The sequence below is a fragment of the Pleurodeles waltl genome, chromosome 2_2 (assembly GCF_031143425.1).
Source record: "Pleurodeles waltl isolate 20211129_DDA chromosome 2_2, aPleWal1.hap1.20221129, whole genome shotgun sequence".
NCBI lineage: Eukaryota > Metazoa > Chordata > Amphibia > Caudata > Salamandridae > Pleurodeles > Pleurodeles waltl.
The window spans coordinates 745,709,707-745,734,833 of record NC_090439.1 but is presented as its reverse complement, the minus strand read 5'-3'; the positions used below and the strand labels follow the sequence as shown (position 1 = coordinate 745,734,833).

Here is a 25,127-nt window from a genome sequence, read left to right as displayed (position 1 = left end):
GTGCCGCCCCTTAGCGGAGCCATTGGGCGGAAGAGGAAGGATCCGCCCAGAAGAGACGGCCCAGGGCCACGCAGAGTCTGCCGGGCGAGCAGGCTTGTGGGCGCGCAGGTCGTTCAGGGCTGCGCTCTGCTACTCAGCGCATGGAGAAGGGGGCGTCCCAACAAACTACCCCGAACGACGTAGTCTGTGGAGGAAGCCGAGCTTTTCTGGAAAGCAGGTAGAGGAGGAGAAGCCACCCCTCAGAGCAGGACAGTGGGAGCTGCTGGTGCAGAAGGGGACGTGGTAGACCAGTGAGTCAGAGGAGGGACGTAGTATGAATAGTGCAACAGGCGCAGCCGCACCGGAGCCCAGGGATGTAGGCTGACTACTGTACGGTAGGCAGTGTCTGGGGAGAGGGTGGCGAGCATGGCAGTTTTCACGGGCCTGCATTATAGCCCCTGATATCTCTTTCTAAATCGGTGAGTTTGCCAGCCTCTCACTGTCGGGGTCCTGACGACCGGAGTAGGAGCAGTGATGAGGCGTGGGCAAGTTTGGGGCCACTTACACAGTCTCCCCAACCCAGACATGAAGGTGTTTGTTGACTAATCGGATCAGAGTAGAAGGGCAGGGTTGGGGAGCCCTCTGGCAGGGACACCTTGGTGTTGAGGTGGTCTGAGAGCGCCGGTCGCTTTGTGACACGCATCCCGCTGGGTGCGACTAGAGTAGGGAAAGTAAAAATGCCGAAAGTATTCGAGTGAGACACCTGTGTTTCAGACAACACATCAATGAGGTGCATTGATAAGAAGAAATAGCGCACCTTATTATGTCTGTCGTCTCGGCCGCGGCCTGGCAGTTGTCTCTCAAGTCTGATGTTTGATCCTGTTATATGCACCGTTCAGACTTGTGCCATGCGGTACTGTACATCTCCCGCTGTTAAGGGAGGGGGAAGTAATATGCCCAGTACAAAAGCGCCACTTCGAAAATGCTGAAAAGCCAGGCATTTTACGAACGCATTTCCCGAGCCAAAGTATGAACGTATTCTGAGAACAGGTTAAAAGTAAACGGCGATTCTTGTGCAACAAAGATTGTACAGTCTCCCATACTACGTGTCAGAAAGACTCGATTCTATAAAAGACACGTAGATTATAACTAACATCTCTATGAGTAAGCTCTAGGGCCGGGCTAGTCTGTAGGGCAATCTGTCAATTCCCAAAGGAGGGCCGAATTTAGGGTAGTGCGACACGTGCACCCGCACTGGGCGCTGGCCTGGAGGGGGGCACTGACCTCAGGAAGGGATGGGGCGCTGTGTTTAGCAATAACTTAACATTTATAAGCACCTACTGCAGAGTTAATTAGCTTAAGCTTCCTGGCAGTAATAACAATGTCAGGATAACCTTTGTGATGAAGGTTCCTGCTAGAGAGGGGTATCAGAGTTTTGTCTAGTGGTAGTTTTGACTCTGGTGAAGTATCTTAGAGGGTTAATGTGCCTGCCGCAAAGAACAGATCTGTATTCTATGTGAAGAGAATGAGGTGGTTTAGTAAAGCCAGCCCTTACAAGCGCTTTAAAATAGATTAAATGCATGTGAGAGGAGTTATGAAGAGATAAGGGGCACTTTTGCTGGGTGGTAGTGAGGAAATCCGAGGCTGAGGTCATGGAGGGACACCAGAAAAGCTTGTCGCACTGGGTGCCACCAGCGCGAGACCCGGTGTTGTAAAGAAGATATTTCTCTCATGATATAAATCTTCCAGTCTCTTATTAACACCACCTTCCAGTCAGCTGAGTGGCACAAGGTGACAGTTGGAATATTCAGGTGACAGGGATTGGAAAGGGCAAAGGGGAAGAAAGCAGGATGGGGAAAAACATTTAAGATAATTAGGATACAATAGCCGGTGGTGGCTCAAAGGGCTGTTTTGAAGGGTCAGTTTGTGGGCCTGCTTCTTGGTTGTGTGTAGGCCTGTTTTATTGTCTTGTATGCTGGTTTTTACTGTTCATTTCCATGATTTTACCACAAACATTGCCAGAAGCAAGCACAAATGCATGCTTCCCACTCCATACCATACAAAACACCTACGTAGCAGGCCTTTACAAGTTCAAAACGGTTCCAAATTGTAAATGTGGGCCATTTTAGGCTATCTGATTTGCTAATGGAGGGTATTATTATTTTGGTGCCCTGTCCAACTTTCTGTCCTGGTGTGAGAAAGTAGCCTCTTTCTAGCCTTGTTACCCCCACTTTAGGCCTGTTTGTGAGTGTATGTCAGGGTGTTTTCACTGTCTCACTGGGATCCTGCCAGCCAGGGCCCAGTGCTCATAGTGAAAACCCTATGTTTTCAGTATGTTTGTTATGTGTCACTGGGACCCTGATAGCCAGGACCCCAGTGCTCATAAGTTTGTGGCCTATATGTATGTGTTCCCTGTGTGATGCCTAACTGTCTCACTGAGGCTCTGCTAACCAGAACCTCAGTGGTTATGCTCTCTCTGTACAAATTGTCACTAACAGGCTAGTGACCAATTTTACCAATTTACATTGGCTTACTGGAACACCCTTATAATTCCCTAGTATATGGTACTGAGGTACCCAGGGTATTGGGGTTCCAGGAGTTCCCTATGGGCTGCAGCATTTCTTTTGCCACCCATAGGGAGCTCTGATAATTCTTACACAGGCCGGCCACTGCAGCCTGAGTGAAATAACGTCCACATTATTTCACAGCCATTTTACACTGCACTTAAGTAACTTATAAGTCACCTATATGTCTAACCTTTACCTGGTAAAGGTTAGGTGCAAAGTTACTTAGTGTGAGGGCACCCTGGCACTAGCCAAGGTGCCCCCACATTGTTCAGGGCCAATTCCCCGGACTTTGTGAGTGCGGGGACACCATTACACGCGTGCACTACATATAGGTCACTACCTATATGTAGCTTCACAATGGTAACTCCGAATATGGCCATGTAACATGTCTATGATCATGGAATTGCCCCCTCTATGCCATCCTGGCATAGTTGGCACAATCCCATGATCCCAGTGGTCTGTAGCACAGACCCTGGTACTGCCAAACTGCCTTTCCTGGGGTTTCACTGCAGCTGCTGCTGCTGCCAACCCCTCAGACAGGTTTCTGCCCCCCCTGGGGTCAAGCCAGGCTTGTCCCAGGATGGCAGAACAAAGGACTTCCTCTGAGAGAGGGTGTTACACCCTCTCCCTTTGGAAAATGGTGTGAAGGCAGGGGAGGAGTAGCCTCCCCCAGCCTCTGGAAATGCTTTCATGGGCACTTTTGGTGCCCATTTCTGCATAAGCCAGTCTACACCGGTTCAGGGACCCCTTAGCCATGCTCTGGCGCGAAACTGGACAAAGGAAAGGGGAGTGACCACTCCCCTGACCTGCACCTCCCCTGGGAGGTGTCCAGAGCTCCTCCAGTGTGCTCCAGACCTCTGCCATCTTGGAAACAGAGGTGCTGCTGGCACACTGGACTGCTCTGAGTGGCCAGTGCCACCAGGTGACGTCAGAGACTCCTTCTGATAGGCTCCTTCAGGTGTTGCTAGCCTATCCTCTCTCCTAGGTAGCCAAACCCTCTTTTCTGGCTATTTAGGGTCTCTGTCTCTGGGGAAACTTTAGATAACGAATGCAAGAGCTCATCCGAGTTCCTCTGCATCTCTCTCTTCACCTTCTGCCAAGGAATCGACTGCTGACCGCGCTGGAAGCCTGCAAAACTGCAACATAGTAGCAAAGACGACTACTGCAACTCTGTAACGCTGATCCTGCCGCCTTCTCGACTGTTTTCCTGGTGGTGCATGCTGTGGGGGTAGTCTGCCTCCTCTCTGCACTAGAAGCTCCGAAGAAATCTCCCGTGGGTCGACGGAATCTTCCCCCTGCAACCGCAGGCACCAAAAAGCTGCATTACCGGTCCCTTGGGTCTCCTCTCAGCACGACGAGCGAGGTCCCTCGAATCCAGCAACTCTGTCCAAGTGACCCCCACAGTCCAGTGACTCTTCAGTCCAAGTTTGGTGGAGGTAAGTCCTTGCCTCACCTCGCTAGACTGCATTGCTGGGAACCGCGACTTTTGCAGCTACTCCGGCCTCCGTGCACTTCCGGCGGAAATCCTTTGTGCACAGTCCAGCCTGGGTCCACGGCACTCTAACCTGCATTGCACGACCTCCTAAGTTGTTCTCCGGCGACGTGGGACTTCTTTGTGCGACTTCGGGTGAGCACTGTTTCACGCATCCTCGTAGTGCCTGTTTCTGGCACTTCTCCGGGTGCTACCTGCTGCTAAGAGAGCTCCTTGTCTTGCTCGACGTCCCCTCTACCTCCTGGTCCAATTTGCGACCTCCTGGTCCCTCCTGGGCCACAGCAGCATCCAAAAACGCTAACCGCACAATTTGCAGCTAGCAAGGCTTGTTGGCGTTCTTTCGGCGGGAAAACACTTCTGCACGACTCTACAAGGCGAGAGGGATCCGTCCTCCAAAGGGGAAGTCTCTAGCCCTTTGCGTTCCTGCAGAAACCGCAGCTTCTCCTGTCCAGTAGAAGCTTCTTTGCACCCGCAGCTGGCATTTCCTGGGCATCTGCCCATCTCCGACTTGCTTGTGACTTTTGGACTTGGTCCCCTTGTTCCACAGGTACCCTAGATTGGAAATCCACAGTTGTTGCATTGTTGGTTTGTGTCTTTCCTGCATTATTCCTCTAACACGACTTCTTTGTCCTTAGGGGAACTTTAGTGCACTTTGCACTCACTTTTCAGGGTCTTGGGGAGGGTTATTTTTCTAACTCTCACTATTTTCTAATAGTCCCAGCGACCCTCTACAAGGTCACATAGGTTTGGGGTCCATTCGTGGTTCGCATTCCACTTTTGGAGTATATGGTTTGTGTTGCCCCTATCCCTATGTTTCCCCATTGCATCCTATTGTAACTATACATTGTTTGCACTGTTTTCTAAGACTATACTGCATATTTTTGCTATTGTGTATATATATCTTGTGTATATTTTCTATCCTCTCACTGAGGGTACACTCTAAGATACTTTGGCATATTGTCATAAAAATAAAGTACCTTTATTTTTAGTATAACTGTGTATTGTCTTTTCTTATGATATTGTGCATATGACACTAAGTGGTACTGTAGTAGCTTCACACGTCTCCTAGTTCAGCCTAAGCTGCTCTGCTAAGCTACCATTATCTATCAGCCTAAGCTGCTAGACACCCTATACACTAATAAGGGATAACTGGGCCTGGTGCAAGGTGCAAGTACCCCTTGGTACTCACTACAAGCCAGTCCAGCCTCCTACATTGGTTGTGCAGTGGTGGGATAAGTGCTTTGAGACTACTTACCACTCTTGTCATTGTACTTTTCATGAGAGAAAAGTATACACAACAAGGTCAGTGTATATACACATAGCCAAAAAGTTTTGCATTTCCTCTTTTCACTCTTTTCTAGGTGCTGAAAAGTACTTCTAAACTTTCTAAAAAGTTTAAAAAGTTTTTTTCTCTGTCTTTCTAAAAGCTCTGACAAACTTTTTTTTCTCTTTTGCTATCACTTTAACACTCTCTAAAAAATGTCTGGCACAGGCCAAAATGTTGATCTGTCCAAACTTGCATATGATCACCTTAGCTGGAAAGGAGCAAGGAGTCTCTGCATAGAGAGAGGTTTGAGTGTAGGGAAGAATCCTTCCTTGGAACTGTTACTTAACATGCTTAGAGAACAAGATAAGGCTAAAAGTGCCCCATCTGTTGAAAAAGTAGCTAATGGTTCTCAATCTGATCCAGGGACTCCCCCAGGTAAAGGTTCAGGAAAGAAACTTCTTAGCCTTCCCATTACAAGACAGTCTAGCATAGTTGGTAATGATGAAGAGCCACACCATACAAATAGTGTTGTCTCACATCATAGCAAAAGCATTTACTCACACCACAGTGGTACTGATGTTTCTGTTAGCCAAGCTGTTAGGGTGCCCTCTGTAAGGGACAGGTCTCCTTCTGTTCATTCCCATCATACCTCTGTATCTAGAAATGTCCCTCCCACCAACCCTGATGACAGATTGTTAGAAAGGGAACTCAATAAGTTGAGGGTGGAACAAACCAGACTGAAGCTTAAAAAGCAACAGCTGGATTTGGATAGACAGTCTTTAGAATTAGAGAAGGAAAGACAGAAGTTGGGTTTAGAAACCCATGGTTGCAGCAGCAGTATTCCCCATAGTCATCCTGCAAAAGAGCATGATTCCAGGAATCTGCATAAGATAGTTCCCCCTTATAAGGAGGGGGATGACATTAACAAGTGGTTTGCTGCACTTGAGAGGGCCTGTGTTGTACAGGATGTCCCTCAAAGGCAGTGGGCTGCTATCCTATGGCTATCATTTAGTGGAAAAGGTAGGGATAGGCTCCTTACTGTGAAAGAAAGTGATGCCAATAATTTTACAGTTCTTAAGAATGCACTCCTGGATGGTTATGGCTTAACCACTGAACAATACAGGATAAAGTTCAGAGAAACCAAAAAGGAGTCTTCACAAGACTGGGTTGATTTAATTGACCATTCAGTGAAGGCCTTGGAGGGGTGGTTACATGGCAGTAAAGTTACTGATTATGACAGCCTGTATAACTTGATCCTGAGAGAGCATATTCTTAATAATTGTGTGTCTGATTTGTTGCACCAGTACTTGGTGGACTCTGATCTGACCTCTCCCCAAGAATTGGGAAAGAAGGCAGACAAATGGGTCAGAACAAGGGTGAACAGAAGAGTTCATACAGGGGGTGACAAAGAGAACACTAAGAAGAAAGATGGTGAAAAATCTCAAGATAAGCATGGGGATAAGGGTAAAACCAAAGATCCCACTTCAAATCTTAAACACTCTTCAGGGGGTGGGAATAAAACAAATTCTTCCTCTTCTTCTCAACCTACACAATTTAAAAAGCCTTGGTGCTTTGTGTGTAAAAACAGAGGCCATAGGCCAGGGGATAAGTCCTGTCCAGGTAAACCCCCTGAGCCTACCACCACCAATACATCAAGCTCTAGTGCCCCTAGCAGTAGTGGTACTAGTGGTGGGACTGCTAGCAACAGTCAAGTTAAGGGTGTAGTTGGGTTCACTTATGGGTCCATAGTAGAAACTGGGGTAGTCAGTCCCAAGACAGTTTCTGTCACACCTAGTGGCATTGGCCTTGCCACACTGGCTGCTTGTCCCCTTACAATGGATAAGTACAGGCAGACAGTTTCAATAAATGGTGTTGAGGCCTTGGCCTACAGGGACACAGGTGCCAGTATCACTTTGGTGACTGAAAACCTATTGCACCCTGATCAACACATCATTGGACAACAGTATAAGATTATTGATGTCCATAACTCCACTTAGTTTCTTCCCTTAGCTATAATTCAGTTTAGTTGGGGTGGAGTTACTGGCTCTAAGCAGGTGGTGGTATCACCTAGCTTACCTGTAGACTGTCTCTTAGGTAATGACCTAGAGGCCTCGGGTTGGGCTGATGTAGAGTTTTATGCCCATGCAGCCATGCTGGCCATCCCCGAGGAATTGTTCCCTCTCATTTCTACTGAAATGAAAAAGCAAAGGAGAGAAGGCCTGAAAACTCAGGATCCCTCTCCATCAACAGGTAAAAAGGGTATCACAGTATCCCCTAACCACCCTGCCATTCAGGATACCATCCCTGTGGTGGGAGAAACCTCTCCTGGGGTGGTACCTGTTCCAAGGGAAGCATCAGCTGGCAAAGCTGTACTCCCTGAGGTAGAAGTACCTCTCTATGGGATAACTAACATTGGTGACAAAAAGAGCACCATTTTAGTTAACATGGAGCATCCCTCCAACCCTCCCAGAGACACTTTAGTGCAGAAACTCTGCACTGCCTCACAACACTTAGGACAGCATCCCTGCCCTAGTGTGGAGCTCATAGGACAGCATCCCTGCCCTGCTCCAACCCAAGAGAAACAGCATCCCTGTTCTCTCTTCCAGGCATATGGACAAAGTTTTTGCCCAGCTATGGCTTTTCTGAGACAGCATCCCTGTCTGGCATTTCCATCACTACAAATAGGTTCAGTGGACAATTCCCACTGCTCTAAACTAAAACTTACTGATAGAAACTCTGAAAATACAACTTCACATTGTTGCTTAGCTAAAAAACTTCAAACAGGGTGGTTTACATCCCCACAGGGAAGTAACCATATAGTGGATGATAAAGGGAGTAACCAATCTATTGCAGAGCTACTCTCTACTTATCACCACTTAGACAATAAAGTCTCAACTGGTCAAGGTTAGCCTTATTGTCCTTCGTTTGGGGGGGGGGGTTGTGTGAGAAAGTAGCCTCTTTCTAGCCTTGTTACCCCCACTTTAGGCCTGTTTGTGAGTGTATGTCAGGGTGTTTTCACTGTCTCACTGGGATCCTGCCAGCCATGGCCCAGTGCTCATAGTGAAAACCCTATGTTTTCAGTATGTTTGTTATGTGTCACTGGGACCCTGATAGCCAGGACCCCAGTGCTCATAAGTTTGTGGCCTATATGTATGTGTTCCCTGTGTGATGCCTAACTGTCTCACTGAGGCTCTGCTAACCAGAACCTCAGTGGTTATGCTCTCTCTGTACAAATTGTCACTAACAGGCTAGTGACCAATTTTACCAATTTACATTGGCTTACTGGAACACCCTTATAATTCCCTAGTATATGGTACTGAGGTACCCAGGGTATTGGGGTTCCAGGAGTTCCCTATGGGCTGCAGCATTTCTTTTGCCACCCATAGGGAGCTCTGACAATTCTTACACAGGCCGGCCACTGCAGCCTGAGTGAAATAACGTCCACATTATTTCACAGCCATTTTACACTGCACTTAAGTAACTTATAAGTCACCTATATGTCTAACCTTTACCTGGTAAAGGTTAGGTGCAAAGTTACTTAGTGTGAGGGCACCCTGGCACTAGCCAAGGTGCCCCCACATTGTTCAGGGCCAATTCCCCGGACTTTGTGAGTGCGGGGACACCATTACACGCGTGCACTACATATAGGTCACTACCTATATGTAGCTTCACAATGGTAACTCCGAATATGGCCATGTAACATGTCTATGATCATGGAATTGCCCCCTCTATGCCATCCTGGCATAGTTGGCACAATCCCATGATCCCAGTGGTCTGTAGCACAGACCCTGGTACTGCCAAACTGCCTTTCCTGGGGTTTCACTGCAGCTGCTGCTGCTGCCAACCCCTCAGACAGGTTTCTGCCCCCCTGGGGTCAAGCCAGGCTTGTCCCAGGATGGCAGAACAAAGGACTTCCTCTGAGAGAGGGTGTTACACCCTCTCCCTTTGGAAAATGGTGTGAAGGCAGGGGAGGAGTAGCCTCCCCCAGCCTCTGGAAATGCTTTCATGGGCACTTTTGGTGCCCATTTCTGCATAAGCCAGTCTACACCGGTTCAGGGACCCCTTAGCCATGCTCTGGCGCGAAACTGGACAAAGGAAAGGGGAGTGACCACTCCCCTGACCTGCACCTCCCCTGGGAGGTGTCCAGAGCTCCTCCAGTGTGCTCCAGACCTCTGCCATCTTGGAAACAGAGGTGCTGCTGGCACACTGGACTGCTCTGAGTGGCCAGTGCACCAGGTGACGTCAGAGACTCCTTCTGATAGGCTCCTTCAGGTGTTGCTAGCCTATCCTCTCTCCTAGGTAGCCAAACCCTCTTTTCTGGCTATTTAGGGTCTCTGTCTCTGGGGAAACTTTAGATAACGAATGCAAGAGCTCATCCGAGTTCCTCTGCATCTCTCTCTTCACCTTCTGCCAAGGAATCGACTGCTGACCGCGCTGGAAGCCTGCAAAACTGCAACATAGTAGCAAAGACGACTACTGCAACTCTGTAACGCTGATCCTGCCGCCTTCTCGACTGTTTTCCTGGTGGTGCATGCTGTGGGGGTAGTCTGCCTCCTCTCTGCACTAGAAGCTCCGAAGAAATCTCCCGTGGGTCGACGGAATCTTCCCCCTGCAACCGCAGGCACCAAAAGCTGCATTACCGGTCCCTTGGGTCTCCTCTCAGCACGACGAGCGAGGTCCCTCGAATCCAGCAACTCTGTCCAAGTGACCCCCACACTCCAGTGACTCTTCAGTCCAAGTTTGGTGGAGGTAAGTCCTTGCCTCACCTCGCTAGACTGCATTGCTGGGAACCGCGACTTTTGCAGCTACTCCGGCCTCCGTGCACTTCCGGCGGAAATCCTTTGTGCACAGTCCAGCCTGGGTCCACGGCACTCTAACCTGCATTGCACGACCTCCTAAGTTGTTCTCCGGCGACGTGGGACTTCTTTGTGCGACTTCGTGTGAGCACTGTTTCACGCATCCTCGTAGTGCCTGTTTATGGCACTTCTCCGGGTGCTACCTGCTGCTAAGAGGGCTCCTTGTCTTGCTCGACGTCCCCTCTACCTCCTGGTCCAATTTGCGACCTCCTGGTCCCTCCTGGGCCACAGCAGCATCCAAAAACGCTAACCGCACAATTTGCAGCTAGCAAGGCTTGTTGGCGTTCTTTCGGCGGGAAAACACTTCTGCACGACTCTACAAGGCGAGAGGGATCCGTCCTCCAAAGGGGAAGTCTCTAGCCCTTTGCGTTCCTGCAGAAACCGCAGCTTCTCCTGTCCAGTAGAAGCTTCTTTGCACCCGCAGCTGGCATTTCCTGGGCATCTGCCCATCTCCGACTTGCTTGTGACTTTTGGACTTGGTCCCCTTGTTCCACAGGTACCATAGATTGGAAATCCACAGTTGTTGCATTGTTGGTTTGTGTCTTTCCTGCATTATTCCTCTAACACGACTTCTTTGTCCTTAGGGGAACTTTAGTGCACTTTGCACTCACTTTTCAGGGTCTTGGGGAGGGTTATTTTTCTAACTCTCACTATTTTCTAATAGTCCCAGTGATCCTCTACAAGGTCACATAGGTTTGGGGTCCATTCGTGGTTCGCATTCCACTTTTGGAGTATATGGTTTGTGTTGCCCCTATCCCTATGTTTCCCCATTGCATCCTATTGTAACTATACGTTGTTTGCACTGTTTTCTAAGACTATACTGCATATTTTTGCTATTGTGTATATATATCTTGTGTATATTTTCTATCCTCTCACTGAGGGTACACTCTAAGATATTTTGGCATATTGTCATAAAAATAAAGTACCTTTATTTTTAGTATAACTGTGTATTGTGTTTTCTTATGATATTGTGCATATGACACTAAGTGGTACTGTAGTAGCTTCACACGTCTCCTAGTTCAGCCTAAGCTGCTCTGCTAAGCTACCATTATCTATCAGCCTAAGCTGCTAGACACCCTATACACTAATAAGGGATAACTGGGCCTGGTGCAAGGTGTAAGTACCCCTTGGTACTCACTACAAGCCAGTCCAGCCTCCTACACCTGGTCTGACCCTCTCAGCACCAGAGTTAACAAAGCAATACATACAAAAAAACAAAGCATATAATAAATAAACATGGCATCTTGCATGTCCAAACGTTAACAAGCTTAACCTACTATGCATTCCGTGCCACAGTATACAATAGAGGGTCAGTGACATCATTGCTCCTGTATAAATAGTCCTGATTGAGAGAACGCTTCCTCTTTTTTTGTCTGCACCTCCATTCAATGTAAGATATCACAGACCTAGAGAGCAACTAACAAAATGATTAAAATAATATGTTATCAAAGTTGACTCTTGAGACCAATCTGCAGTTTTCATGGTGTGCTGGCCTCCTTAGGAAACATAAGCCAAATTGATGTTATTTGACCACTGTAAGAAAAAATCCAAAATTATTTTAACATCCCATAAAAAGGAATACCTAGGTTTAAGAGTAACCTTAATAGGGAGAGATCACAACATCCTACTTACCAAAAATGTTTCCCCACGGACTTTGAAGTAAACCATAACTCGCTGAAATGGCTGATTGATATGTTAATGTTCCTATATGTTTTTCCTCAGAAAAAAGGCCTTCAAGAACATTCTCCACCTGAACTGGAGGCGCTGAAAAAGGATCATTCTGCTATTCCAAACTCCAGGCAACACAGACTGACCATGGATGGTTATAACTTATTTTAGTGGCCAGAGCCCAAGGTTTTTTTATATTAGACAGTGCTTTTTGCAAACGTAGGACCTTCCAACATTTTCTGAAATCTTCCATGCCATCAGCTAAAAATAACACTGTAAAATCAACTTGTAGGTTTTCCAAGTGGCTGCACAGGATGTGTGGAAAACAGAGAAGAACCCTAGGAAAGCCTACAGAGTGGTCAAGAAGTTGAAGTTACCAAAGTTGTGATTCCAGAATAGCGTGACTAGGACCAGAGTAGCTTTGTCCCTCCTGACCTGAACTGATATATTAAGGGTAATTGCAAAAGGAAGAAACACATAACCTTTTAGAAGTGACTAGGTCTGAAGGAAAATTATTCACTTCTTCAGCTTCTTGGTCCACCTCAAACTGAAGAACCAAGGAAGTTTGGAGTTCAACAAAGAGGTAAACAGATCCACCTGTATGGTACCCCGTAGATGGCTGAGATGTAGAAATACAGACCTGTGGAGTAAGCAGTTGCTTCTGTTCTGAGGAAATTGAGACCTCCCAATCAGCTACCGAATTCACTAGCCCCGGAAGATACACTGCACAAACTGTTATTTTCCTGTCCAGAAAAAAATGCCAAAATTCGTCTTGGGCTAGATTTTCCAGACCCTTTGATAACCTATTTTATTGCATTTTCACAGCAAAGAAACCACATAGTTGGTACAATAAGGCATAATCCACAAGGACACCATGTAACCAGAAAACTGGATATTTTGTTACAAGGCACAGGGGTGTGGAAGTGTTTGGGGTCAAAGATAGCAAGTTTTCATGTTCATTTTGTCCTTGGGACAAGTGGATCCAAACTATTTGGCTGCCAGTTTACAGGACCCCATTATGGATCAGGGAAGGGAATTTTCTGCAGTTTAAGTAATATTTGTACCCATATGTTAATGCTGTTCAAACTTGTATTTATGGTTCATTAACACAAAGCATTTGTTATTAAGGTGAGTGCACTAAGGCAATGTTGTAAGTTCGGACTGCACTACTGAGAGAGGCTCCAGCTTAAAAATGTGTATGCACATTTGCAAAGTTTACCAATACGAGCCTGAGTATAATGCTCCCAGAATGCTGTTTGATAAGATGCAAATATTTGCAGTAGCTTGAAAGCAAGATTGATGATTCTTCTGTTTCAAAATAAAATGTTCACAAAAAATGCACCTAGGAAAAAAAAAATCTTGCTAAACCAACTCCTGTTAAATGTTAGTATACCATTTCTAGCAAAACGTTTTGATGCACGTTAGTATTTCTGAAAATATTCATAATGGAAAATCAGTGTATCCAGTTTAAACAAGATTATGGGAAACATGAAAATATGCATTGGTTAAGCCAATAGGTCTAATATTGATGGTAAAACATTTGGTTTTGTCAATGCGGGTCTTTGTTTTGACATCATTTTTGTTAAAGTTTATTGTTGTAGGAGCTGTTGAGCCCTCACCATTATAATACACATTGGCAAAAGAAAAAATATTTTTTGGTCTGAAAAAGCACACATTGCCACAGTAGTCCCAGGAACTGAACAAAACCACTTTTAGTGCGTGTACTAATATGCTCCTTGTGAAAGAGCAAAATGCTGCCACTCACAGTAAAGCCACTTGACACATAGAAACAGATGATAATAAAAATAAAAGATCTTGGTGAACCCCAGACCTAATTAGGGACCTAGGGCCATATGTACAAACACATTTTCCCATTGACACAGAATGGGAAAAACCCTTTGCTACATCTGGCCCCTAATTCATAAAAAAGGCACAAAAGTGCACCTGTGGTATATGTCTCTGCATTAATGCTGATTTACTGCATTAATGGATGGACAAGAATTTACAGAAGGCCAGGAAATCGTACTCCTTGAAAATATTTGTGAACTGCATTTTAGCACCACGAAAATGCTTGTGTAGGTTTGCTTATGTGAAAATCACTTGAGATTTTACAAGTTCATTTTCCCTCAAACCAATTTATTCCCTCAAACCTGGAAGAAGATGTTCTTCCACCCTTTTCAGTAGTAAGTGTTCTACCTTTCTAGGTATGTGAAAAGATTAGAGAAGAACCGTTGACAACCCCTAAAACATGCAAGTAAGTAGGTTTGCACAGACTCAAAAGGGCGTTCCAACCCTGGAATTATTGCTTGCCACTACTTCAGCCCCAGTATGTAGCTCTGCAGAAAGGTGGCAAAATAAGGGGTATATTTATAAAAGAGTTGTGTCGCCCCTGCGCCACGCAACAAGTTAAGATACACAACTCTTAAGCTAGATTTATCAAGCCAGGCAGCCTGGCTTGATAAATCTAGAGTAATGCAACGCATTGATTGTGCTCACTCCTTTAAAATTGGTTATCTTTGTACTCTTTACACCCCACAATTGGCATACTGGTGTACCCCTGTAAGTCCCTAGTTTATGGTACTTAGGTACCTAGGGCATTGGTATACCAGGGGTCCCACATGGGTTGTAGCGTGTATTACGCTACCCATAGGAGCCCATGCAAACTGTGTCTGCAGGCCTGCCATTTGCAGCCATTCACTGCTGGTCACTACACCAGGTCACTGTAAGTTACCCCTACGGTAGGCCCTTCCAGCCCTAAGGGCAGGGTGCAGGTCCCTGTGTGTGTGGGCACCCCTGCAAGAGCAGAGGTGCCCCTACAAACTCCAGTTCCAATTCCCTGGACTTTGTAAATGTGGGGAAGCCATTTTTACTATGTGCTGGCAATAGGTCATTACCTATGGTCCAGCTACGTAATGATAACTGAGAACCTAGGTATGTTTGGTATCAAACATGTCTGAATCATACCCTAATACTAATGCCAGCATTGGGGGCATGTTTACATGCACTCTGGGCTCACACCAGTCTAACAGGGTCTGCAAGCAGCACATGCAGCTGCAGTCCCTCAGACAGGATTCCGCCCTCCTCTTACTTGACCAGCTCAAGCAATGGAAGGCAGAACAAAGGATTTCCTGTGGGAGAGGGGTGCAACCTCCTCTCCCTTGGAATTAGGTGTTACAAGGCTGGGGAGGGATAGCCTCCCCACACCAGTAGCTTGCTTTGAAGGGCACATTTGGTACCCTCCTTGCAAAATCCGGTTTGCATCTGACCAGGGGCTCTCGGTCCCTGCTCTGGTGTGAAACTGCACAAAGGAAAGGGGAGTGACCACTACCCTGTCCATCACCACCCCAATAGTGGTGCTCGGAGCCCCTCCAGGGGGCCACTTGATTCTGCCATCTTGAAATCAAGATGGGCAGAGGCCCTTGGGAGCATGTGACTGGTCAGGTTAGGCAGATGACGTTAATGAACCCCTCTGATAGGTGGTCACTTTGCAAAGTGACCAAGCACATTTTTAGGCTATTTAGGGACTCCCTTGCAGGTGGGTCCCCAGTTTTGGTGTGCAAGACTCCACTGCAAAAACCTCTTCTGCTCCTGGTCACCGGAACCTCTGCTGGACTCCACAGGAACCAAACAAGACTGCAGCGCCAAGAAGACCTCTCCTTGCAACATTGTTTCCGCAGCTTCTGTCAGAAGTCTGCAACATTTCCATGGATATGCATCCTGTAGGGTCGGCAAGACTTCAGCTGCACCAAGGAAGCAAGAAGGAATCTTCCTTGGAGTGAAGGAGTCGCTCCCCTGAATCTGCAGGTCCCTAAGGCAATGACATCTGTCTGCTGGGATCTGCTGTCCTCTGGACCTGCGAAGATTCTCCAACACAGGTGATGATTCTGAGGGGTCTTCTGGGTCCTCTCTGCCTTCCGTCCAACTTGGGAGACGGTGAGCCCTTGCCTCTTCCTCCAAGACACAACTCCTGTGCACCGCGACTGTTGCAACAGCCAAGGCTTATTGACTCCTGCTCCAAGGGATCTTCAGGCTCCAGGTAGCCCTGGCCCCTAGCACTCTACCTCTGCAAGGACAGTCCCGCTGTGCTGCTCCAGAAACGTGGGACTCCTCTTCAGGTGTGCTGCCTGGGCCTCACTGCGACTTACTGTGCCTTCTGCCCGTGGGTTGCTTGTGGGGGTTCCAACTGCTTCTGCCGACTCTCCTGTCTTCTTTTGGTTGGTGTTGAGTTCCCAGGACCTCGCTGGTCCTCTTCAGCTCAGAAAATCTCCAATGCTCCAGTTGCATTTGCTTGTGTTTGTTGGTGGTCCTCCTGCCTACTGACCCATCTGCAATCCGGCATCAGTCAAGGGGCAGCTTCTAGGTGTCTTTATGGACTTGGACTCCACAGCTGGACTTCATCCACCACCGTCGATCCTTATCTTCACCCACAGAAGGGTGAACCCCCATCTGGACACTCCTGTGTGGACCAGACTCTGTCCCCTTCTTAGGAAGGTCCTCTTCATCCAGAATCTTCTGTTGAATTCCATTGGCCTGGTCCTGTTCTTGCAATAATCCATTTATGAGTCCCCATGTTAGCCTATGGGATGACCAGTTAACTTACCTCTGCTCTCCTTGTGGCTGGGGGTCTTATAGATGCTTACCTCTTGGGGTTCCACTCTCTCTCTTAGCCTTTGGCTAACTACTCCATATCCTCTGGAGGAGGACCCAATTGGGCATACCTCTGCTCTCCTGGTGGCTAGGGGTCTTCTAGATGCTTACCTCTTGGGGTTCCACTCTCTCTCTCAGCCTTTGGCTAACTACTCCATATCCTCTGGAGGAGGACCCAATTGCGCATTCCACTTTTTTTAGTATAAAGTTTGCCCCCCTATAGGGCCTGTACTATTGGGGGTCTGACCATAGTAATCTAGTTTGCTGTTCCTGTAATAAAGTACCTTTATTTTTGCAACAGTGTGTGGTTCCTTTCATGTGTGATAAGCTACTGTGTGACTACCTTGGTATTGCAAGTACTTCACACTTCTCCTAGATAAGTCTTTGCTGCCCACTACAGCTACCACTAGAGAGTCCTGGCTTCCTAGACACTGTAACACTATCTAATAAGGGTTTCCTGGACCCAGTATAAGGTGTAACACCATAGGTGTCCACCACACACTGGGCCAGCTTCCTACACTACTCGTTACTTACTCTTTCTACGTGTGCTGCATTCTACAGCATACATAGAAAGAAGAAAATGCCTCTCAGGATTGTTTTTGTGCAGGAAGGAGCTCCTTCCTGCACAAAAACAATCCTACTTACAGGCACCCTTGCAGCATGGTTCAAAGGTGTCTGCATTGGCGCTAGACAGCACATCGTGCACCAGTGCAGGAAAAAGACAAGAATGTGTTGTACAATTTTCAATACAGCCTATTTCTGCCATTTCCCTATCATGCAGCACAGAAAACATGCAGTGCAGCACAGTAACTTGCTGTGCTGCGCAGCTTTTTTTCTTAACAAATATTCTCTTAAGGGAATTGCTAGTATTGAAACCCTACTTTATTATGAGCCCTGCCATAATGGAAGGGCTAATATAAGAACTCACATAATTATATAGTTGCCATAATTTGTCGCTGCACTACATAGCATCGACGAGACAAGTAGATTTTTTTTACAGGACAAGCAGATTTGTAAAACAACCTGTCCAACAGACAAGTAGATATTTTAATAAATTCCACACGGCTGAAGGCAGTGACTGGGGGAGCCAGGTAGCACACATAAAAAATGTTGGTTCACCCCAGATGACCCAACCACTTTCCCCATACCCGCTCATGTTTCAGTGGGCAGCCTCTTGCCTCAAACACAAGTTTTTCTTGTTGCACACACCAGTCTACTCCCTTCTGCCACTGCATTGTCCCCAGGAGAGCCAGGTTTTTCTATTGTGGTGATAAAGAACACTTTATCAGCCCTAGAGCCACGCACCCGCCAGGACCACAAGCAGTAAACTCGGAGGGGAAGTTCTACCTCCCAGCCCAGTACCTCCGAAAGCTCCCCCAATATGGCCATCCAGTAACATCGAATCATGTGACATGACCACACCATATGATAAAAATCTGCGGGCGTAGCAGAGCAGCAGGGGCAGGCGGGTCTAGGAAGGAGACCTGCACAATGTAGTCTGGCTGGGGTGAGATAGGCATAATGTAAGTTTCAATCAGCTGTAGTCTAGCTGAAATGGTTATAGTACGGGGGTGCCATCAGGGCATCTCGCCAATCGTCATCCTCTAGGGCACCCAGCCAACCCTCCCGGTGAGCGTGATAGAAGTTTAGTCTCCAACATTCGTAGAAAATACACATCCTTACGTAGGGACATTTTCTCCGAACATCAGCTGTTATTATATAAACACTTCCTTGTCCCTTACACGTTAGAGGGAGATACCAGCCAGGGAACCACAACTGTATGCTGATTGCTGAATGCTTAGCTACAGATGTTAACGCAGACCACAGGCCTTTGCTCAGGTATGGGGGTTGATGTCTTCCCAGGGGAACCTGAAAGGCAGAATTAGAGCTTACCATGCTGTGCTGAATTACCACCTAGTTAGGAAATAGTCCATTGATCATAGTGACAATATGATAGCGTTGTTTTTATGCTTCACTCTTCTCGTCACAATTTTAATACTGTCATGTTGTGTCATCCTGGTTATTGCAGCTCACGCTTAGCTATCTAAGATACAGTAGTTTTATTAAACCCATTATTGAAACATATACTGCCTCTGTTTGTCATTTTATATATGAGACTGAATAGTCGATGAGAGAACCGGATGCGACCTGAGTGACCACGACTTCCCTGAGAAACCTAGTATGTCATACGCTTGGCTGCCCAGTCATCACTATCTTTTGGTAGAGATGAGGCACTGCTAGTTAGCCGGAGCAAAACCTAGATTGGACCGTCAGGTGTCACCCGTAGTGGGTTGGACTCAGTCTCCCACACCGCAGGCGATTCTGCCGCTCAAAATCCAGTAGTCTTCTTAGAATAATGAGAGCCTACGTGACATGGTGCGCCACGTTTGGTCAGGCTCTAATTTTCGGGTCCTCCGGAGTATCTCTGTCTCATTATATATAATGACACCTCAATACCATATGCGGAGACGTCCGGGGTACTAAGGATTTCCACCCCAGCTGCATAGGCTATCCTATTTGCAGCTGGAGGTTGTTCAAGCTTGAAATTGAAAAGGAAAGCCCTATTTGGTGTGCCTTCTATGAAATTATAGTGTCACTACAATGGGGAATCCACAGCAGGTACATATAGCGGTTAATATGAGGCAACCTCTAACTGCACATTTATTAGCGAATGGCCCAGGGGGTCCAGTCAAATTTGTGGTGGATGCCCATGCAGCTTATAAAACAGAACTTTTCTATTCTTGGGTCACATTTCCAGCAGTTGATGGGAATACAAATACATTTCACCAATATACACCTGCAAATGCGCCTGGACAATACAGAGCATACGTATATTTAGAAATACCTTTATCTTATCAAGAACATAATAATTAGCTTGATGGCGCCCTACCCCACACAATTTTACCAGTAAGGTTAGGTCCTCTAAGTAATGATGGTCCTACCTGGCCTCTATTAGCCACCTATACACTACATCCTGCAGTTGTAAATTTAGTGGTAGCTGAGGTTCGTCGTTTATATACTGAATTACCAGCAATATATAGATGATTAGTACAATTTGTAATCCAAACACTTAATACAAACCCAGCACGTGCTGCTCCAGCACATCCACATGCAGCAACGGCAGGTATAAACCCTGCAACTGTACATTCGATCATGGGTAAAGTACCTGCCAAACGGGAGGTAACTCCGTTTTGGTTAGCACAAAAAATTAATGCGCTGGAGGCAGTATTTCCCCATATGGGACCTCAGGATAAACATAGAATATTAACAATGTGCTTGCCCTTTGGGATGGTCCCTACAGTAGATAACTGTAATACCAGGGGCACGGAATTTGCCGCGCTCTATACAACCGCACATGGTACACCGACACTTGCCAATTTACCGGAGGTGTTGAAACAAATTCAAGATGATTATGGGCTGCCCCGGCCCTAGATTTGGGGATGCAATTGATGGGAAATTTTGCCACAGTATCCTCAATCATATTAAGTAATCTTAAAGGGGAAGCGGTATCGCTTGCAGTGCGCATGCGGCTCCGCGACGTTCCTCAACAGGATTAGGAACGAAAGCTGACCAAAATCATAGCAGGGCCCTATTCTAGTATCGGTCGAGATAGTATAGGGGCCAGACCATCTAAACCACAATTTCAGGGTAAACATAGTAAAGATCCCCCCAAGCAAGCACCTGAGGGTAATCAGAAACGCTGGGAAAAAAAGCAACTAACTCCTAAAAAAGAGAGGGGAGAATCTCCGCGTATGGAGACCCCCGCAGAATAGATATAATCCCAGAAATAGAGATAATATAAAAACGCCTTATAGATGTCAATATACTGATACACGCCAATCTTGTTCCTTTCAGGACTCATCGGAAAAACGAAATGAGAGAGGTGGGCGATCAGAGCGAAGGACAGTGTACGTGAAACCGAGACAGGAATCACAATGGTCTTCGGAGGTTTCTGTTAAAAAGGAAGAGAAACCCACCCAACAAAAAACACAATTCATAAAGAAAAAGGTGGCAGCAGTCGCAGTCCGACATGCCACTCAGGAAGAGGGTCCTCTTGAAGGACAAGAAATGGGATCTAGCACTGCTAGACAGCGCGGCAGAGGTCACAATAATTCACTGGAATCTTCTAGAGCATCTGGAGGTGAAAGCAACTGATGACTTTATACAAGTAGAAATTGTGGACATGCGTGTCTCCACTCCTGATAGGGTGTATAAAGTAACGCTACAGTCAGGAGACACTGACCGCATAATAGACGCAATCTTTTGGGATCGCGTGGTGAACATATATGATGTTTTGTTGGCCGAACAAGATTGGCTACCTGAATTTGTCCTTACCTGCCCATATGGAGAAGATGTCGGTAAGCCTTCCTTTTCGCCCCTTATTCCAGAGGAACTCGCTGAATCCTATTCCAGTGAATGGTCTTTGGCACAAGCACCTGCATTATATCGAAATCACATAGGATGGGATAAAGAATCCCCCTACCATGTAATTCCAATTCAAAGTGAACCTCAACCGCAACCGCAGTATCCTATAAAACATTAAGCAAAAGCTCCGGTGAGAGAAATACTCACGCAATGAGAGTTCCAGTGTGTAATTGAACCCTGTGTCTCCCAAATAAATAATCCATTATTCCCAGTGCCTAAACCAGACCGTTCATATAGAATAGTCTTAGACTACAGACATTTAAACAGTCATACACGCACTTATGTTATACAAAATTCACATAGCACAGAACTAATGAACAATATAGTGCGATACAAAATACAAAACAACCAGCGCCTGAGAGTAGAGACTTAACAAGTTTCAGTGCACTAGGCTCCCAGAAAAAAATCTGTTGTTTACCTCAGGGGTATAAGAACAGCCCAGGACTGTTTGCAGCTTGTGTTACTGAAATTTTGTAGAGATTGACCCTGAAGCATTGTCCTATGTAGGTGATATTTATCTTACGGATGATGAATTGCTACACCATTTAACACAGGTAGCCCGCATTATTGTCAGATTTGCTGAATTTGGTTACAAATTCAACTTAAAAAAAACAAGAATTGCCTTCCTCAGGGTCCTGTTCCTGGGATATTAGCTGTCAAGTGACGAAAAGAGCCTAGCGCCACAATTTTTAGAGAAATGCGCACAGTTACAACCACCAAATACGATAAAAAAACTCCAATCTCTATTGGGTTTCCTAAATTTTGGCAGAATTTACATTCCAGATTATGCTATATGCATAAAACCTTTATATGATCTAATACGTCCCGATTTTTCAAGTAAATTCTGGACAATTGAACAGACACACATTCTTCGAGAGTTGCAAACAGACATGCTTGCAGCACAACACTTACATACGAGGGACAGCAAAACACACTTGGTCATCAGAGTAATAGCTGGGGCCATCGGTTTCACCTATGTGATATTCAATGAAGGTGAGACAGTCCCAACTGCATACAAATCACATTTATATTCAGCGGCAGAACAACGCTTTGCTCCCACTGGAGAAAATTCTCACTACTGTGCAGATGGCTGTCATTAAAGAAAGACCTCTGGCCCAAGGGAAACGCATTATTGTTGTTTCTCCGATCCCAGCCCTAGGAGCTGTTACAAAACCAGCGTTCCAAACGCGAAAGCATTACATCCACGTTGAATACAATGTGCTACGTCTCTGACATCCACTGATGTAGACTACATTTTTGACCCAAAGTTACAAACTCAAGAATTTTTACAATATGAAATAGACTACCCAGTTCCAGCAAATACATTGCCCATTGAACAATATCATAGAGTCGTGTACACCGATGGCTCAGCACAACCTTCAATTGGTACTAAACACCAATATTCTGCTGCTTGCGCAGTCGTAAGTGGCTACATGGAGGGTGATAAATGTTGTCCTCTACATACCTTTACGCAAACTCTAGGGGATTGCACAGCACTGTTGGCAGAACTAAAAGCTCTGCTGATGGCATTGGAACACTCAGATCCTGCACAGCTTACGCTGATTGTTTGTGATTCATATTATTGTATCCAGTCCTTTAATGAATACCTGCATTATTGGCGCCAGAATGGGTTCAGAGATTCCAAAGGTAACACCATCAAACACAGACTTCTGTGGGGGAAAGTAGAAGATCTGAAAGAGACGCTACCAAATGTCCACGTTGTACATACACTTGGACACCAGCGCGTTGGGGTACACGTTGCTGGAAATACATTGGCTGATGAAGCTGCAAAGTCTACAGTGGCAGTGGCCACTGTAGCTGCAATGACTCGTTTGAGTTCCAAACCGGATGCAGACATTTGGGCTGCCATGACAGCTACGGCTGATGGTACGCCCTATCCTAAAGGATTTCCTAACAAGTGTCACTACCAAATGGGGGGTATGCTGAACACTGAGGTGAAGATACCAGGCGTAGGTGTACGAGACGTTCCAAATAGAGACATAAGATCGCAATTGATTAAAGCAGCGCATGAGAAGGTGGCATCTGCCCATGCTGGTGTGGCAGCTACAATTTCGATCCTGCAGGCCCGTTATTGGTGGCCAGGTCTTTACAAAGAGACCAAGCAGTATGTCCTTTGTTGTGATATCTGTCAACAAATTAAAGTTTCCACTGCCAAGCGCCCGCCGCAGACACCCCTCTTAATTTCAAACAAACCATTACAATGTGTGTACTTGGACCACTGTGGTCCCCTAATACCAGTTAGTGCATACAAGTATATTTTATTCGCTGTTAATTCATGCTCCAGATTTGTATGGGTATGGCCTCAACGGGGCTGACGCTCGGGCTGTTATTAAAGACTTGTGAGTCTTTATCAATACATATGCGGTTGCGGCTTTCCATTCGGACCAGGGCTCTGCTTTCGCTTCAAGGGCATTCAGGGACGCCATGGCTTCGTTGGGGGTCCAACTCTAGTACTCGTCTCCATTTAATCCAGAGGCAAATAGTGTTGTGGAGTGATTAAATCGTGATTTAAAGCAATCCTTAACAGCCAGAGTCTTAGGTACAGGTCATAGTTGGCTTAACCACCTATTTGGAGTCCAGAGAGCACTAAATAATCTGCCTAGAAGGTCCCTGGGGTGTCGTACTTCATATGAGTGCCTATTCGGAACTTGAATGTATGTTCCGGATCTTGATGGTCCTGGCGTGGAGGCAGCAGAAACACCCTTTGACATAAATGAATGTGTCACTGTCGTACAGGAATTGCAACAGTTCCGTGTTGATAATTCTTCTATCAGTGCCGCCTCTACAGGAATCAAGGATGTGCCTGTAACATCTACCGGCTGGATTCCCAAAGTTGGGGATCTTGTACGTGAGAAAGTCGCTGAGAAAAAGGAATTTGACCCTTCCTATCGAGCTCCAGTCCCAGTACTAGGGATACACGATACCAGAACTGTAATTCTACCACCATTGGCAGGTGCCAAAGAAAATCGTTTTGTCTCCATCGACAATGTCAAACTACACAATGTGGCAGATCCTACACAGCCGAACAAGGGGAACATCCAGTAGCTCCCGAATCACTCACACTACTGGCGAAGAAGTTCCTCTACAAGTCGTTTATACCAACACCGACACCTCTCCGAGCCTGGGGAGGGTGGAAGATGATCTTGCATTGGTTCCTCTAACATCAAACAATTTAGAAATATTTAACCAAGTCGACTCCACTCCAACACTGACGGATGGTGCTATCTATAGTGTGCCACCACAGGAAACACCAACTCCACCACTGACAACGGCTCCACCATTTGCACGAACTGCGTCTGGATATTTTGCCGACTTCAACGATGACTTCTCAGACTCATTCGCCTCTTTGACAGCTGACTTGTCAAGTGCCCGTAAGCTAAAAAGTTGGTTTAAAGAAACTTATTTTATTTTTCCATGGAACTATCTATGGCTCTCTTTGACTCTCCTAGCCCTTTTTCTTTGGATTGGTTTTGTCATTACCTTTTTCTTTCTAATAAATGGTCACTTTCTTCCTGAAAAATCAACAGTTGAACTGGTGGAGGAGGTTTTGAAGCCACACTTTTCATCCCATCAGGTCCACAGAGACTTGTCATTTGTGAACATTTCCGCAGAACCAATTCTTGATGGGATTGTTTGGGGCAGAGTAATGTTTGATATATATGGTCCCACAGAAGTTATTAAAAAACTGTATGTGTTCAAACTATCAATGGATGATATAGTAATACCAAGCATTGTTTCTGATGATTGCGATGTGAAAACAGTCGATTCCATGATGACTGAATTGCAATATCATACTGTCTTTGAAAACGAAGATGTTTACCAATTTAAAGAAAATTATGGTGATATGGTGTCCATAATAATTATAGCAAAACATTTCATACATAGAGCGAGCAGTCCCAAAACTGTTTTTAATTATGCACAATGGGAACATTGTCCAACTCCACCGCAGGGGGGTTCCAAAACATACTTTGAAAGGTTTGCATATTTTTCTGGGCACAATGTGAAAAATGCTGAGTTATATTATTTTAAAGTACCACATACTAAGGATATACAGGGAGTGCAGAATTATTAGGCAAGTTGTATTTTTGAGGATTAATTTTATTATTGAACAACAACCATGTTCTCAATGAACCCAAAAAACTCATTAATATCAAAGCTGAATATTTTTGGAAGTAGTTTTTAGTTTGTTTTTAGTTTTAGCTATG

General features: G+C 46.0%; 1 protein-coding gene across 3 annotated transcripts; it reads left to right on the top strand.

Annotated features, from left to right (window-relative positions):
* Positions 1-26: 26 nt before the first annotated feature.
* Positions 27-25,127, top strand: LOC138282593 (uncharacterized). Of its 3 annotated transcripts, none has more exons than XM_069220358.1 (2): positions 27-217; positions 20,332-25,127. In XM_069220358.1, the coding sequence occupies exon 2, from the start codon at positions 23,909-23,911 to the stop codon at positions 24,992-24,994; it is 1,086 nt and encodes a 361-aa protein (XP_069076459.1). In that variant the 5' UTR covers positions 27-217; positions 20,332-23,908; the 3' UTR covers positions 24,995-25,127. The 3 variants fall into 2 exon arrangements, 2 of the variants coding, with proteins under 2 accessions (XP_069076459.1, XP_069076460.1); XR_011200974.1 differs by lacking the exon at positions 20,332-25,127 and adding an exon at positions 11,884-18,747.

Bases quoted from the DNA above. Each gene is read 5' to 3' on its own strand.
- LOC138282593 (XM_069220358.1), top strand. From the start codon at position 23,909: ATGTCAAACTACACAATGTGGCAGATCCTACACAGCCGAACAAGGGGA.